Raw genomic sequence first — 12,961 nt, 5'->3', positions numbered from 1 at the left:
TTCACCTCTGTGTGCCTCTCCGACATTCAGAAACCCTCCTTGGCTCCATGATGTCTGTAGAAGGAAGGCTACGGGCCTTCCTTGGCTGGCAGCCAGGGTCCTCAGGGGAAGCTTGCTTGGTCAGTGAATGGCCCCTTCCCAAACACAGCTCTCTGCCTTTTCCCCTACTGGTTCCCTTCAGGAATTATATATTCCAGGCAAACCAAATCACAGGCTGATCCCCAAGCGTGCCTGTTCTGTATTTTGCCTGCCTCCATGCCCTTTGCTCATGCTCCGCCGCCATGTCTTTCCCCACAGAAGCACAGTTGAGAGTGTCAGACACACAGGCTGGGGGTCAGACCAGTCTCGGCTTGCATTCTGGCTCTGCCCAGTGTCTTGTATAACTAGACAAGTTACTTAACCTCTCTGAGCCTTTAGTCCCTTGTCCGTAAAACAGGAACAATCTCATCCGCCTCTTAAGATTGTGGTGAGAAATAAATGGGGATAATGTATGTCAAGAACTTAGCACAGTGCCTGGAACAGAGAGATAGCTCAACAACTGGCCCTTCTTATTCATCTGAATCCCTCGAGATCACCTCAGATGGCATGGCCTTCTCTAATCCACCAAGCCAGAAGCAACCTCTGCCTTGCACAGACTCCCTGAGCATCTCACCTGCCCTACTTTGGGCTTTCTACCTCAGAGCAAAGTGGGTTCTTACCTTTCTAGACTGTGGGACCCTCAGGGAGGGGATGTGTGGGAGCCCAGCCATACTCCTGGTGTCTGGCACTGAGTAGGCGCTCACTGATCACTGGCTGAACAAATAAATTAGTGACGTAAAGCTGGGCTGTGACTGATGGGTGCTTCACAGTGGCCCAGGTCAAGACTGCTGCGAGCACTCAAGGGAGGGTGGGGTCCCTTGACGGCCAATCTCAGAGCCCTTTCCCACCCAACACTCCTCCGCAACTCAGTCCTTTCCTTCCCCCTCAGCCAAAACAGGCATCTGCCCCAGGATAGCAGAGCAGATGGTGCGATCGGGGCCTCCCGGAAGGACTACTCTTGCTCAGCCCACCGGGCTGCTCGACAGCTGAGGGGCCCCCGGCCGTGGGCAGGAAGCTCAGCCAGGGCAGCCTCTTCCCATGAGACTGCTCTTCTTCAAATAGGAGAATGGGCCACAGGTGTCTGTGTACAGGGGTGAAAGCGCTTGATAACGGCCTCCTTCATTCATTCGCTCAAGCATGTACCGGGCACTCAGGACATGTCGGGTACTGAGGGTCACGTGACACGGTCTCCCTGGTGGGGATTCCAGCTGAGCGGGGTACTGCCCACACAGTGGGGTCAGTACTGTGATGGGGAGGTGCTGGGTGATGTGAGGGCACAGACCATACACCTCAGCCTCCCTCCTCACCCTGAGGGCCAGGGAGGGCTCTGCAGAGGGAACAAAGCCTGTGCTGGGCCTGAAGGGTGACAGGAGTTGGCCAGGAGGAGGGAGACAGTGTTCCAGGCAAAGGGTTCAAAGGACCAGGGCAGGAGACCACAGTGCACTCAGGGAACTGAGACCCGAGGCTCAGTGGTCGGCGGGAGGGGGCAGTGTCTCAGGAAGCTGTTGCTCTCTTTCTTGCCCGGTAGCTGCCAAACCCTTTACCTTGTGGTGTGTGAACTTCTCTGGGCCTCAGTTTGCCCATCTGTACAGTGAAGGGACTGGCCCATGAGCTCAGATCCAGCCTTGCCTGACTGGGCCAGAAGTCACCGACCTTTGGCCAGGCCCAAACCTCCAGAATCCTTCTTAAGTGTTGCCAGCTGGTGAGCTATCCCAAGGCAAAGCTCATGCGCCCTGTACCCACCCATCACCATACACACATCCTGACTAATCAGCTGGGACTGTCGAAGGAGCCCTGGCCGTGTCCTCCCCTTGCCCAACCTGCCACAAACTGGTGGTGGCTGACGATGCCTCAAGAGCGGCTCTGGGAGACCAGGTCAGCCTCCTGCTCAGAGCACTTCACTCCGTGCCGTTTCAGAGAAGTCTAAATTCACCAGCCTGACACTCAGAAAACCTGTTTGGCCCTGTTGATCTCTCCCTCCTACACACCATGTTCAGCAGTGTATCTTTGGGATTGCACTTTATTTTCCAAACACCCTCTGTTGCCCCCTTTTGCTCACGTGGTTTCCTCAGCTGGAACGTCAAGCCTCTTTAGATCTCTCCAGCACAGTGCTTCCTTTCGCCAAGGTCTACCTCAACCCCATCTCCTCCAGAAAGCCTGCCCAGATTCCTCTGATGGGAATGAGTCTCTCTTCTTGCCACTCTGTGTCAGCCCTTGCCAGGCTCGACCTTGCAGCTCTAGGTCTGTCCCCATCTCTCTCAGCCCACAAGGTGGCGACCCCATTCTCCTGACAGCCCCCAAGCATGGTGCCTGGCACAGGTGCCGTGGGGCTGGCATGCCCTCTGCAGGGCTCTGCCCTGGGAGGCTGGGCCACAGCTTAACCAGTGGTTCTCATGCTTCAGCACGCATCACAGTCAACCAGAGGGCTTGCTAAAACTGCTGGCCCCCATCCCCATGGTTTCTGATTTAGAAGGTCGGGGGTGGGGCCCAAGAATTTGCATTACTAGCAAGTTCCAAGTTTATGCTTTAAACCAGGTTCCCACTGGTTGAAACATTCACCTTTTGCACAAGGGATTCCATAGGACCAGAAAACTACTCAGACTGGTGCGAGATCTCACTGGACTCTGGATCCCGAGCTTGGTTTCTGCTTAGACTACTTGACGATAATAACCTCAGGCTTCCCAGGTGCTCCTCCTGCCTGTCGGTACAGCCTCAGGGCCTTGGGCTGCCCCTCTGTCAGTGCTCCATGGTTCCTATTCACACCTTACTGCCACAGTCACACTGCAAGCTCCTTGTGAGGGCAGGGACACAACCTGCCCATCTCTGTACCCTTAAACCCTGCCCAAGAGCCCAGGAAGTAAATATCTGACCAGTTGTGGGATGGGAAGGACCTGCTCCAACAAGTGGACCAACAGAGCATCCTATGCCCTTCACTGGTTTGTCTTGAGAGGCACGGACTGTGGAAGGGCCTGGAGCCAGGTGGACTGTGCATGGCGAGGCAGGGTGGAGGGGGCAGACCTGAGCCTAAGATCCCATGCTGCCATTAAGTCATGCTGGATTACAGGCCAGTCGTGGACTCTCTCCCTGCCTCAGTTTTCTTATCTGTAAAGTGGGGATGATAAAATAGTATCTCTACTCTATAGAACCAGGACTGACATGTAGTAAGTGCTCAGTAAATGATAGCTGCCTCCTTTCTCCCTGCTCCTCTCCCACCCCCCAGCCCCAAGCAGGTTGGGTATGGAACGTTCCTACCTCTTGGAAGGCGCTTTCTCACTCTGGTGAATTCCTACTCACCGTCCAGGCTCAGCTCAAATGTCACCCCTCTGAGAAGCCTCCTCTACACCCTCCCAGGAGAACAAATCATTCCTTTCCTCATCACATACCTCATCACATACAGATCTCTGACTTTACACTTGGTTGCAATCACAGGTATTTTGTAAGGATCTGCCTGAGCTTCTTGAGGGCAGGAGCTGCAGATTTATTTGCATAGGAGGAGCTCGATGAATGTCTGCAGATTTATTTGCATAGGAAGCGCTCGATGAATGTTTGCAGAACTGAATACACTACAGTGAATGAGAGCACATGTAGTGTGTATAGTTCCCACGTGGCCACGACCTGGGAGTGTTGGTGAATGGATGGATGGCTAGGCCAGGGCTGGGCTGGAGGCAGACGGAGAGCGTTGCCGCACTGTCCCCTGCTGAGTTATGGACGGCGTGCTACAGGCTCGGGCATGGTGGGAAACCACAGTGGGCACGTGGTTCTCACGGACCGAGGTCTGAAGCTGCGGCAGCGCTTTGCCAGTATGTAAAAGAACCCTTCTCTTCCCTATGCCAACTGTTCGTCAGGCCAGCCTTGTGTGCTCGAATGCAGAGGAGACTTAGAAGGGGGAGTGGGGCTGACAACCAGGCATGGGTAGCCATGCTGGGAAGCCCACCCGAGGCCAGGGCGAGGGCCTGCCAGTGCTGGGCTAGCACCTTTTCCTCCATACACTCCTCACTCTGGCACCACCCTAAGGTCAGGGCTGGCCTGACTTGGCCCTGAAGCTCCCAGCACCAAGGGCAGAGGGCAGAAGTGGGGATCACTTAGGCATTCTCATCAATATCCGAGTCCAAGGGCTTCTGCTTCCCAAGAAGCTGCTGCTTCTTCCTCCAGCGGCTCATAGAACCCGCAGGGGCAGAGGGCCTGAGGAAAGGAAGGGCCCAGCTCATATTCTTTTTTTCTTTTATAAATTTATTTATTTATTTCTTGGTTGCGTTGGGTCTTCGTCGCTTCATGTGGGCTTTCTCTAGTTGCAGAGAGTTACTCTTCTTTTCGGTGCACGGGCTTCTCACTGCGGTGGCTTCTCTTGTTGTACAAGACGGGCTCTAGGCACGCGGGCTTCAATAGTTGTGGCACGTGGGCTCAGTAGTTGTGGCTTGCGGGCTCTAGAGTGCAGGCTCAGTAGTTGTGGCGCACGGGCTTAGCTGCTCCGCGGCATGTGGGATCTTCCCGGACCAGGGATCGAACCGGTGTCCCCTGCATTGGCAGGCGGATTCTTAACCACTGCGCCACCAGGGAAGTCCCACCAGCTCATACTCTTTTAAAGGAGACTATCCCCTTTGTTTGCAGCCTGAAGCCCTCGGTCCAATTTTACTTCTATCCCAGACTTACTGGCCACTTGATTCCCCCACAGTGGGTGACTCACTGTGTGCCCCCAGCCCCACTGCTGGCCCAATCTGGAAAGACCAGGGCTCTCTGTCCCCTCGTCCCCACCGCTGTGTGTCTGGGACCTGGACTGAGGACCTATAAGTCCTGGGGTGTGAACTGCTTTGAGCTCTCAGGATGAAAGCCTGCTGGGCAGTACAAAGTCACTCTCCGCTTGTTGTTCTTGTTCCTAATGAACCCTGAGGTGCTCGGGAGATGGAGCGGAGTGTGAGACACAGGCTGAGCCCCAGAGGGCCAGGAGGAACACTCCAGGTGCCCGGCTAAGCAGGGTCATCCAGGGGCCAAGGCCAGAGGCAGAGGCTGCCAAAAACAACTGCCAGATGTGGCTCAGCCACGTACACGTAGGCAGGCGCGTGACCACCTCTGACCTGACCCCGGACAGCCTAAAGACAGGAGTTGATCCTAGAAGTCTGGGCGCTATCTTCACGAAAGGCAGGAGATGGGAAAGATGAAAGAGAAAGACCTTGCAAGGATTTTTTGCGCCCATTCAAATGAGATGTGTTCAGAGCGCTCAGCTAGTGATGCTAATCCTCCTTCATATCCCCATGAAGACCAAAGCCTGTCCCCTGCCCTACTGTGGGCAGACACAGAGTCCAGTTCACATGGGAGCTCCAACAGAGGGACACTTTCCACCAAACCCTGACCGGACTTTCAGGGGGCACATGGAAAAGGCCAGTTACTTAGAATCAAATTCCAAAGTCGTTCTTCAAAACAACACAGCACTTTCAGGGGTTATCAGTTTCTTTGGGGCCAGCTTTCCCCCTTCCTCCCACCCTAATCCCATAGCTCTCCTCCTCTCAGGATTCTCAGAGACACAGGGCCTGAGGGCTGAGGCTCTGCCGTTGCTGTGGAGAAGGTGAGAGCTGAGAGCAGAGCACATTTCCTGAGGCCCAGAGAGAGGGAGGGCAGTGCCCGGGGCCACACAGAGGCTGGACCCCAGGTATGTGAGTGAGCTTATTATCCACCCCTCCCCGCAAACACTGCTGCTAAGGCTGGCAAGGCTAACCAGCCACCCCTACCCCAGTCCCCTGGGATAAGGGAAAATGGGGGGTGAGGGGGACCCAGCCCCAGGTAGGGATACCAGGCATTGGCCCTGCGAATTCTCAGTGAGTCATGGGGCAGAGTCCAAACCTGCAGTTCAGTATCCCCCGGCACCCCTGTGCCCGTTTCCCCACGCTGGCCTGGGTTTGAGTATAGGGGTACCCTTTCTACTATTTGACAAGGATGAGACGGGGCTGCTGGATGTGTGGTCAGGGACAGGGGAGCCAATTAATTAATGTTCCCTCCTTTCTCCCTCCCACTTTCCAGATTCCCTCCCCCATCTAAGCTGAAGATTTTTTTTAAAAATTATTAATTAATTAATTAATTATTTGTGCTGTGTTGGGTCTTCGTTTCTGTGCGAGGGCTTTCTCTAGTTGCGGCAAGTGGGGGCCACTCCTCATCACGGTGCACGGGCCTCTCACTATCGCGGCCTCTCTTGTTGGAGCACAGGCTCCAGACGCGCAGGCTCAGTAATTGTGGCTCACGGGCCTAGTTGCTCCGCGGCATGTGGGATCTTCCCAGACCAGGGCTGGAACCCGTGTCTCCTGCATTGGCAGGCAGTTTCTCAACCACTGCGCCACCAGGGAAGCCCTAAGCTGAAGATTTTAATGGATAACTTGCTCACACTCTCCATGTCTGCACCTCCCAATCTTTCAACCAAACGTGGCTCCGCCCTGGCTAAGACCCCTCTCCATCTGCCCAGTGTCCGTGTCCTCCCTGGCGGGGGCACTCTGAGCATAAAAGAGGAGGCCCCTGCAGCCTCAGATGGGCAGCTGTGAGGGAGGCCTCCCGCTCTATAGGCCACTGTTGGCTTAAGCACTCATCCTACCAGGTTTGAAATCAGACCCACCCAGTTACATAGCAGGGATTTAAGACTGTTGCTTCTCACTGACATGGTTTCTTCTGCTATCTTGTTTCAGAGCATGATCGTCCCCCATTCCACAGTGTCCCAGGTCTCCAAAAGTCCTCTAGCTTACGCCTTTGGTCTGTTTGGTATCTACTGATCAGCCAACTCCCTGAAAGAAGCATTCTGAAGAGCTGCCCACGGGGAAGCAGGAAACAAAAGAAAGCAGAGAAGAAAAGACCGCAGGAAAGATTATAGTTAGACATCAAGAAGGACTTTCTCACAGGCGTAGAAGATGCTGGAAGAGATCACTGAGAGGCCCGTGGCATCTTCTACTCATAGCCCTCTCCCACCTCTGCCCCAATGCATACTCTACCCTCTGCAGCTGCTCGATTCTCACTATTGATTCTCACCAGCTGAAGTCACTATTGATTCTCACCAGCTGAAGTCACTATTGATTCTCACCAGCTGAAGTCCATGTGGCTTGTTACCAGCTCAGCTCCTGCAACCTTGACATTGAAAGGCTGCCCTTAACTAGCCAGCCTTCCAAGGTGCCCACACTAGGATGTGTATGGTGGGGTGGGAGAAGAGAGTGGCTCACTGAGCGAAAGCCATGAATTCTGATCCTGAAAATAGGCCCCCTGAATTCCTTCAGACCTCAGATTGGAGGTCATCCACACTACATGAACCTAGACTAAGCTGCCTCACATTAGTATGGTCAGGGCAGACCCACAGTGTCCATTACCTTACAGAGGACTCCTAGACACACTCATCCAGCAGAAATGGGCAAAGAGGCTTTCTTTATGAAGAAGAGAACATAGCCTGCCCTTTAAAATTCCCTTAGTTTCTTCTCTCTACTGGGCGGAAGGCAGTGTTTAACTCCTAGGCTCTTCCCAATAGAGACCTCACCGGCTACCTTGCTACCCCTTCTCCCGCATTACACAGAAATTCAGTAAAGGAAAGGAATTTGGCCAAATTCTCAACCACAGTTGAAGCTTCCCAACTCCCAGTCCAGTGCTCTTTTGAAGATATTTTTATGTTGCAGTTCTGGCAGGAACTTTAGTGAGGGACAGAGACACTGTAAAATAGGCATCATTGTCCAGGAATGCTGATTGGAAGCCCCAAGACCTATCTCTGGAACTTACTTTGTGACTCTAACCTCAATAAGCCTCAGTTGCTCCCTCTGTAAAACGGGGCAAGGACCACCTACCCCCAGGATTATTATGAGAATTAAATGGAGATGAACCATTTGAACATGCCTGGCCTGCTTACAAGTACAAATAGGCATTAACGAAATGCTTGCCTGAAAAAGAAAAAAGTGAGAACCCGAGGTTTCCCAACTGCATCCCAATAATGCAAGCCTAGTTCTGGAGGGGAGGACCTGCACACCTAAGGCCCATCCCTGAGAAGCCCAAGCCCAGTGCACTGAATGGAGACCCCTCCTCCTTCCCCCCCTGCAGCTGCCCAGGGAGGGCACCAAAGTGGGTCTCAGCACAGGCTCTGCTCACTCAAAGCAACTTCTCACCTCCTAGAACCCAAGGGAGTCACTCCTGAAGACCAAAGGGGACAACTGCCTGATGCCTGGTCCAGTTCTAAGGGAAATACCTGTCACAGAAGCAGGGGCTCCCTACTCCCTGGGGCTCTCCAGGACAGGGCATCCCTTCTCGGGAGGTGGCAGGCAATGCTGCCCTTGCTCCAATGGCTGAGCAGAACTCATGGAGGTGTGGCACATGGGTGGCAGCGAGCCCAGAACACACTCTGAGGACGGGAAGACAGTGACAGCTCCCTGAGCGCTGCGGCCAGTCCAGGCCCTGCGTCTGCCGGTCCGCTGTCTTTTGGTCATCGCCCCGGCCCCACTTTGCTACTAGCTGCGCGGTCCTCGCGGCAGGTCGGTCCGCTCGGGTCGCGCCTCTTTCCCGCCCACTCCGTCGGGACGCGGCGGCCCGGGGACAGGCGCGCACAGCCACCGACCGGCTCCGAGTGCTTAGTCCCTTGCCTGCCCAGCCGCGGAGACCCGCTTGCACGCAGGCACGCGCGCCCCTCGGTGCCTGTCACCTCGGCGACCGCTCGCACAGCCCCGGACTCACCCGCGAGGCGCTGGGGGCGGGTGAGAGGGCGGCAGGTTTCTCCCAGGGAAACGGGCTGTCTGGGCGCGCCGAGGTGCCCTACCTTTCTCCCCGGGTTCGAGCTCCAGCTTCCTCCCTTCTCGGTGCTTCTTGGAGCGACCTCGGCCCCTCCTCCGGGACTCCGACATTCTGCCCCGGGTCCCGGGTGATGGGACAGACGCGAGATGCGAGGCGCGAGGCACGGGAGGCAGGGGGACGGCCTGAGCTCTCCGCAGCCGCGCTGCGCCCCCGCCGCCTGCAGCCCCAGTGCCGGAGCGCGGCGCTTTTCTTATAGGCGGTCACACCCTCCGGGGGAGGGGAGCGCCAAGCCTTAACTCTTCCCCTCCCGCGCCCAACGCCCTCACCACCCACACCCCCACCCGCTCCGGCTGCCGGGGCTGAGCGCGTTCGGGTTTGGCCTTGGACCCCTCCCGGGGCCCACCGAGGGAGGCAGGACCGGCGCCCAAACAGAGCGCCACGACCTCCTCGCCCGGAGAGAGGGCTGGAGCTGGGCTGGGGGCCTGAGCCGTGACTGAGGAGGGGGAGTAGAGATCCCCCAGCGAGGGCCAGGCTGAGGACAGCATGGGGGTGGGGAGACAGCGAGAATACGGCCCAGGGAGGGACCGAAATGAAGCCCACTGACCAGCCCAGCGGAATAGGAAGCACTCTTGCTTTTTGCAGTCTGTCTCCACTGCTTCGTGCGCTCACCAGCCTGCCCGCCCACCCCGACCTTAGGGGCAGTGTGCCTGTGCCTCCTCATCCCTGAAGGTCTGGCTGCAACCCCCTGGGATCCCACCAACCGGGGGAATACCTTTTATGGAGCCACCATTTGTGCCTGGCTGCAGGGGTCTGTGGCCCAGGAGCCCCTCCCAGCTAGCGCAGCCTGCAGCCAGAGAGAAACCTGGGTGTCCCAGGTGGCTAGTAGCGCCCCCTCCCACACACACTGACAGCCCAGGCTGCCAGCACCAGCTGGCTCTTCTCTTCAAGGCCTGTGATGGTGAATTCAGACACTGGAACACCCTGCCCGCCAGCACACCTCGCACGAGCCAATGGACAAGGGCTGTCAGAAAGGACAGCGTCCTGCCTCCTGCCTGGGTGTGGTGCTGAAAGGGTTACATAGAAGAGGCTCTCCCTCTTCTGGCTCCCAGAAAGCCTGAGCCTGCGGTTTGCCTGCCTCGCTCTGCCTGAGGTGTCCCCTTACAGCCATCCCAACTGGAATCAGAGTCAAAGATCATCTTAGCCAGTCCTCTGCCTCCTCAGGAGAGGGTCCCAAGGCTTCTCTGGACAGTGTCCTCCGTAGGAGAGCCTGGAGCAGGCTAGGGCTCTGGGTCAAGGCCAGAGACTCTGAGGCTCCAGGGCTGCCTGGGGGCCTGGCCAACCTTGAGGCCAAATGGGGAGGGGCGGGGGTGGGGGAATGGGGGGGGTGGACACAGAAAGAGAAAAGATGCCGGCAATGCCCACACAGACGGCTGAACTCTAGTGCTCTTGGGGCCTCAAGCCTGTCCCATCAGGGGCCAGCTCTGGGAAGACCAAGTGTAAGAGATCTCCCTCCTCCCACATCCCAACTGGGTTACAGTGAGCACTCACTTCAATTCGGGTAGCACTGTTCTCTGTGAGGTGGGTAGCGAGGGGTCCTGGGCAGAGCCAGAGTCCAGGTCTCACTCCTCCTCTATTCATTCAGCTTCCAAGTTGGCATTCACATCCATCCCTTGCCAGCCACCCGGTCACTGCCTTAGTTTACTCTCTCCTACTGTCCCACAGACTCTGGTCTCCTTGCTTGAAGTCTTGCCCTCTCAGTTCTGACCTCCTCAAGGCCGTCAGAGTGAGCTTGCTAGAACACAAACCAGATCACTTACTATTGCCTACAGGTTAAACCTAAGCTCCTCATTGATATCCAAAGCCCTGTTCCATTGGGCCCCAGCTCAAAGCCTTCTAGCCTCTAATCCTGTGCCTTAGCCACATTTACTTACAAGCCAAACACACCATATTGTCTCCTCTCCATATCTTTGCACAGACTAATCTCTCTTCCCAGAATGGCCTTCCCCCCTTCCTGCCTCCCTGGCCTGGCCTGGCCACCCTCTCTGTTCAATCATTTAGCCAATATGTAGTAAGGCTTATTGTGCTTCAGGCCCAGTGCTGTGTGCTGGGGATTGGCTGTGAGCAAGACAAACATGGGCCTACTTACATGAAGATTACAGTCTTGGTGGGGATGGACAAACAACTAATTACACAAATAATGAATTAATTAAAATTTGTGTTAAATACTGAAGAGACGCTCGCTCAACAAATGTTTCTATATGTTGACATACAGGTTGATAGAGGAAACAGATTGTAGTGAGGGAAGTCATTCCCTAGGAAATATTTAAACTGGGATTCAGAGAAAGAGCTGGAGTTGGCTGGAATAAAGGGAGGTGGGAAAGAGCATTCCTGGCAGAAGCAACACTACCTCCAATGGCTGTGGGGCAGGACGGAGCTTTTGTGCCTTTGCAAAACCAAAAGACAGTCAGTGTGCTGAGGGGTGTGTATGCGTGTGTATATAGGTGTATGCGTTTGAGTGTGTGTAAGTGTGTGTATGGGGTATGTGTATCTGCATGTAAGGTAAGTGTGTGTGCACCTGGGGTGTGGGGGGATGTGGGGTGGCACACACGTGTGGAAGGAGCCTGGAGAGAAGGCAAGCAGCAGTCAGATCAAGCAGGATACTGTAGGCGCAGTAATGGTATTGGGGTCTATCCCAAGAGCAATGGTCTGCTTCCAAAAGCTTTTAAGCAGCGTTTGTGAGGGGTGGGAGAGGGCAATCGTCCGATCCTCTGCTTCCTAGTATTTTTTATGTATCTCTATAAGAATACATCACTGTGGGGCTTCCCTGGTGGTGCAGTGGTTGAGAGTCCGCCTGCCGATGCAGGGGACACGGGTTCGTGCCCCAGTCTGGGAAGATCCCACATGCCGTGGAGCGGCTGGGCCCGTGAGCCATGGCCGCTGAGCCTGCGCGTCTGGAGCCTGTGCTCCGCAACGGGAGAGGCCACAACAGCGAGAGGCCCGCGTACCGCAAAAAAAAAAAAAAAAAAAAAAGGAATACATCACTGTGTATTGTTTTTAGTCCCCCCTCCCTTTTTTGTTGGCTGCACCACACGGGGGATCTTAGTTCCCTAAGTACTGATGGAACCCGCGCCCCCTGCCGTGAAAGCACGGAGTCATAACCACTGGACCACCAGGGAAGTCCCTGTTTTTAGTTTCTACCTCTGTCTCCACCGCTAGAGTCGGGCCCATTTAGGGCTGGGAGCCCAGCACCTGGCACATGGGAGGTGGCCTGTACCTCCTTGTGGGTCAGATGCGTGACCCCCTCCCACTAGTGAAGAAAGGCCCAAGGACAGCAGCAAGACAACATGGCTCCAAGTAGGAGCCTGCAGCCAGAGCTCTCATGGCTCAGTATCGATGCATGATACGAGTCAGAAATGCCACGGCAACTCCAAGGGGGCATGAGCACTCTCCATGGGCTGGGATATCCACACATACTCCCGAGGGAGGTGGGGCTTGAAGAAGGGCTTCCAAGGTGGGGAGGATTTTGATAGGGGGCAGGGGAAGGGTTCCAGTGGGTGACATATGGCAAAGACCTAGGGGAAGCAGTCGCTGGGCACTGGCTCAGGAGATCATGAGCAGACCAGGTTGATATGAGGAGGCTATGGGAGTTACTAGTAATTAATATGGCAAACACTTACTGGGCACCTAGTATAAGCCAGAGCTCACAGCGCTCAGCAGGTCAACCATTGACTATCTTTATTAAATAGAGCCTACTAGGGGACAGGCTCTGAACATTGTGAGGATCAGGTAAGAGCTTGAACCAGGGGGCAAAGGTGACGGAAGCAGTAGTAGTAAGAATAGCTAACATTATAGTATTAATTCACTTAATTCTTTACAACAACACTATAAATAAGTATCGTTATCCCCATTTTGCGGAGGAGAATGGGAAACTGGGGCACAGAAAGGTGAGGTTATTTTTATTTGTCCAAGTCGAACGACTAGTAAGTGGCAGAGCAGGGAGAGGCACCTATGCGGTTGGGTACCCAGAGCACAGACTCTTTAGCACCGCTCCACGGTGTTGCTCAAGAAGATGTGGAAAAGAAGAGAGTAGAGGAACGGCCTCCTCAAGGCCACCCACTGGCCTCGGGCCCTGCACAGTCCCCATAGCACT

At 55.2% G+C, this 12,961-nt stretch overlaps 1 protein-coding gene across 6 annotated transcripts in view; it reads right to left on the bottom strand.

Moving 5' to 3' along the window:
* NRG2 (neuregulin 2) overlaps nucleotides 1-12,961 on the bottom strand; it is a gene marked incomplete at its 5' end in the record, with an annotated part of 178,124 nt that overhangs the window by 47,075 nt on the left and 118,088 nt on the right. The window contains one exon of one of the 6 annotated variants that reach the window (XM_082623608.1): nucleotides 8,837-8,921. The exons of the other annotated variants lie outside the window; for them this stretch is intronic. Coding sequence (XP_082479734.1) covers nucleotides 8,837-8,921 — 85 coding nt within the window. Of the gene's footprint in view, nucleotides 1-8,836; nucleotides 8,922-12,961 lie in introns of those variants that run through there. 6 annotated transcript variants of the gene reach the window in all.

The sequence above is a fragment of the Mesoplodon mirus genome (assembly GCF_964341445.2).
Source record: "Mesoplodon mirus genome assembly, chromosome: 5".
In the NCBI taxonomy this organism is placed as follows: Eukaryota; Metazoa; Chordata; class Mammalia; order Artiodactyla; family Ziphiidae; genus Mesoplodon; species Mesoplodon mirus.
The sequence above is the reverse complement of the archived record's forward strand: the minus strand, read 5'-3'. Positions and strand labels throughout refer to the sequence as shown.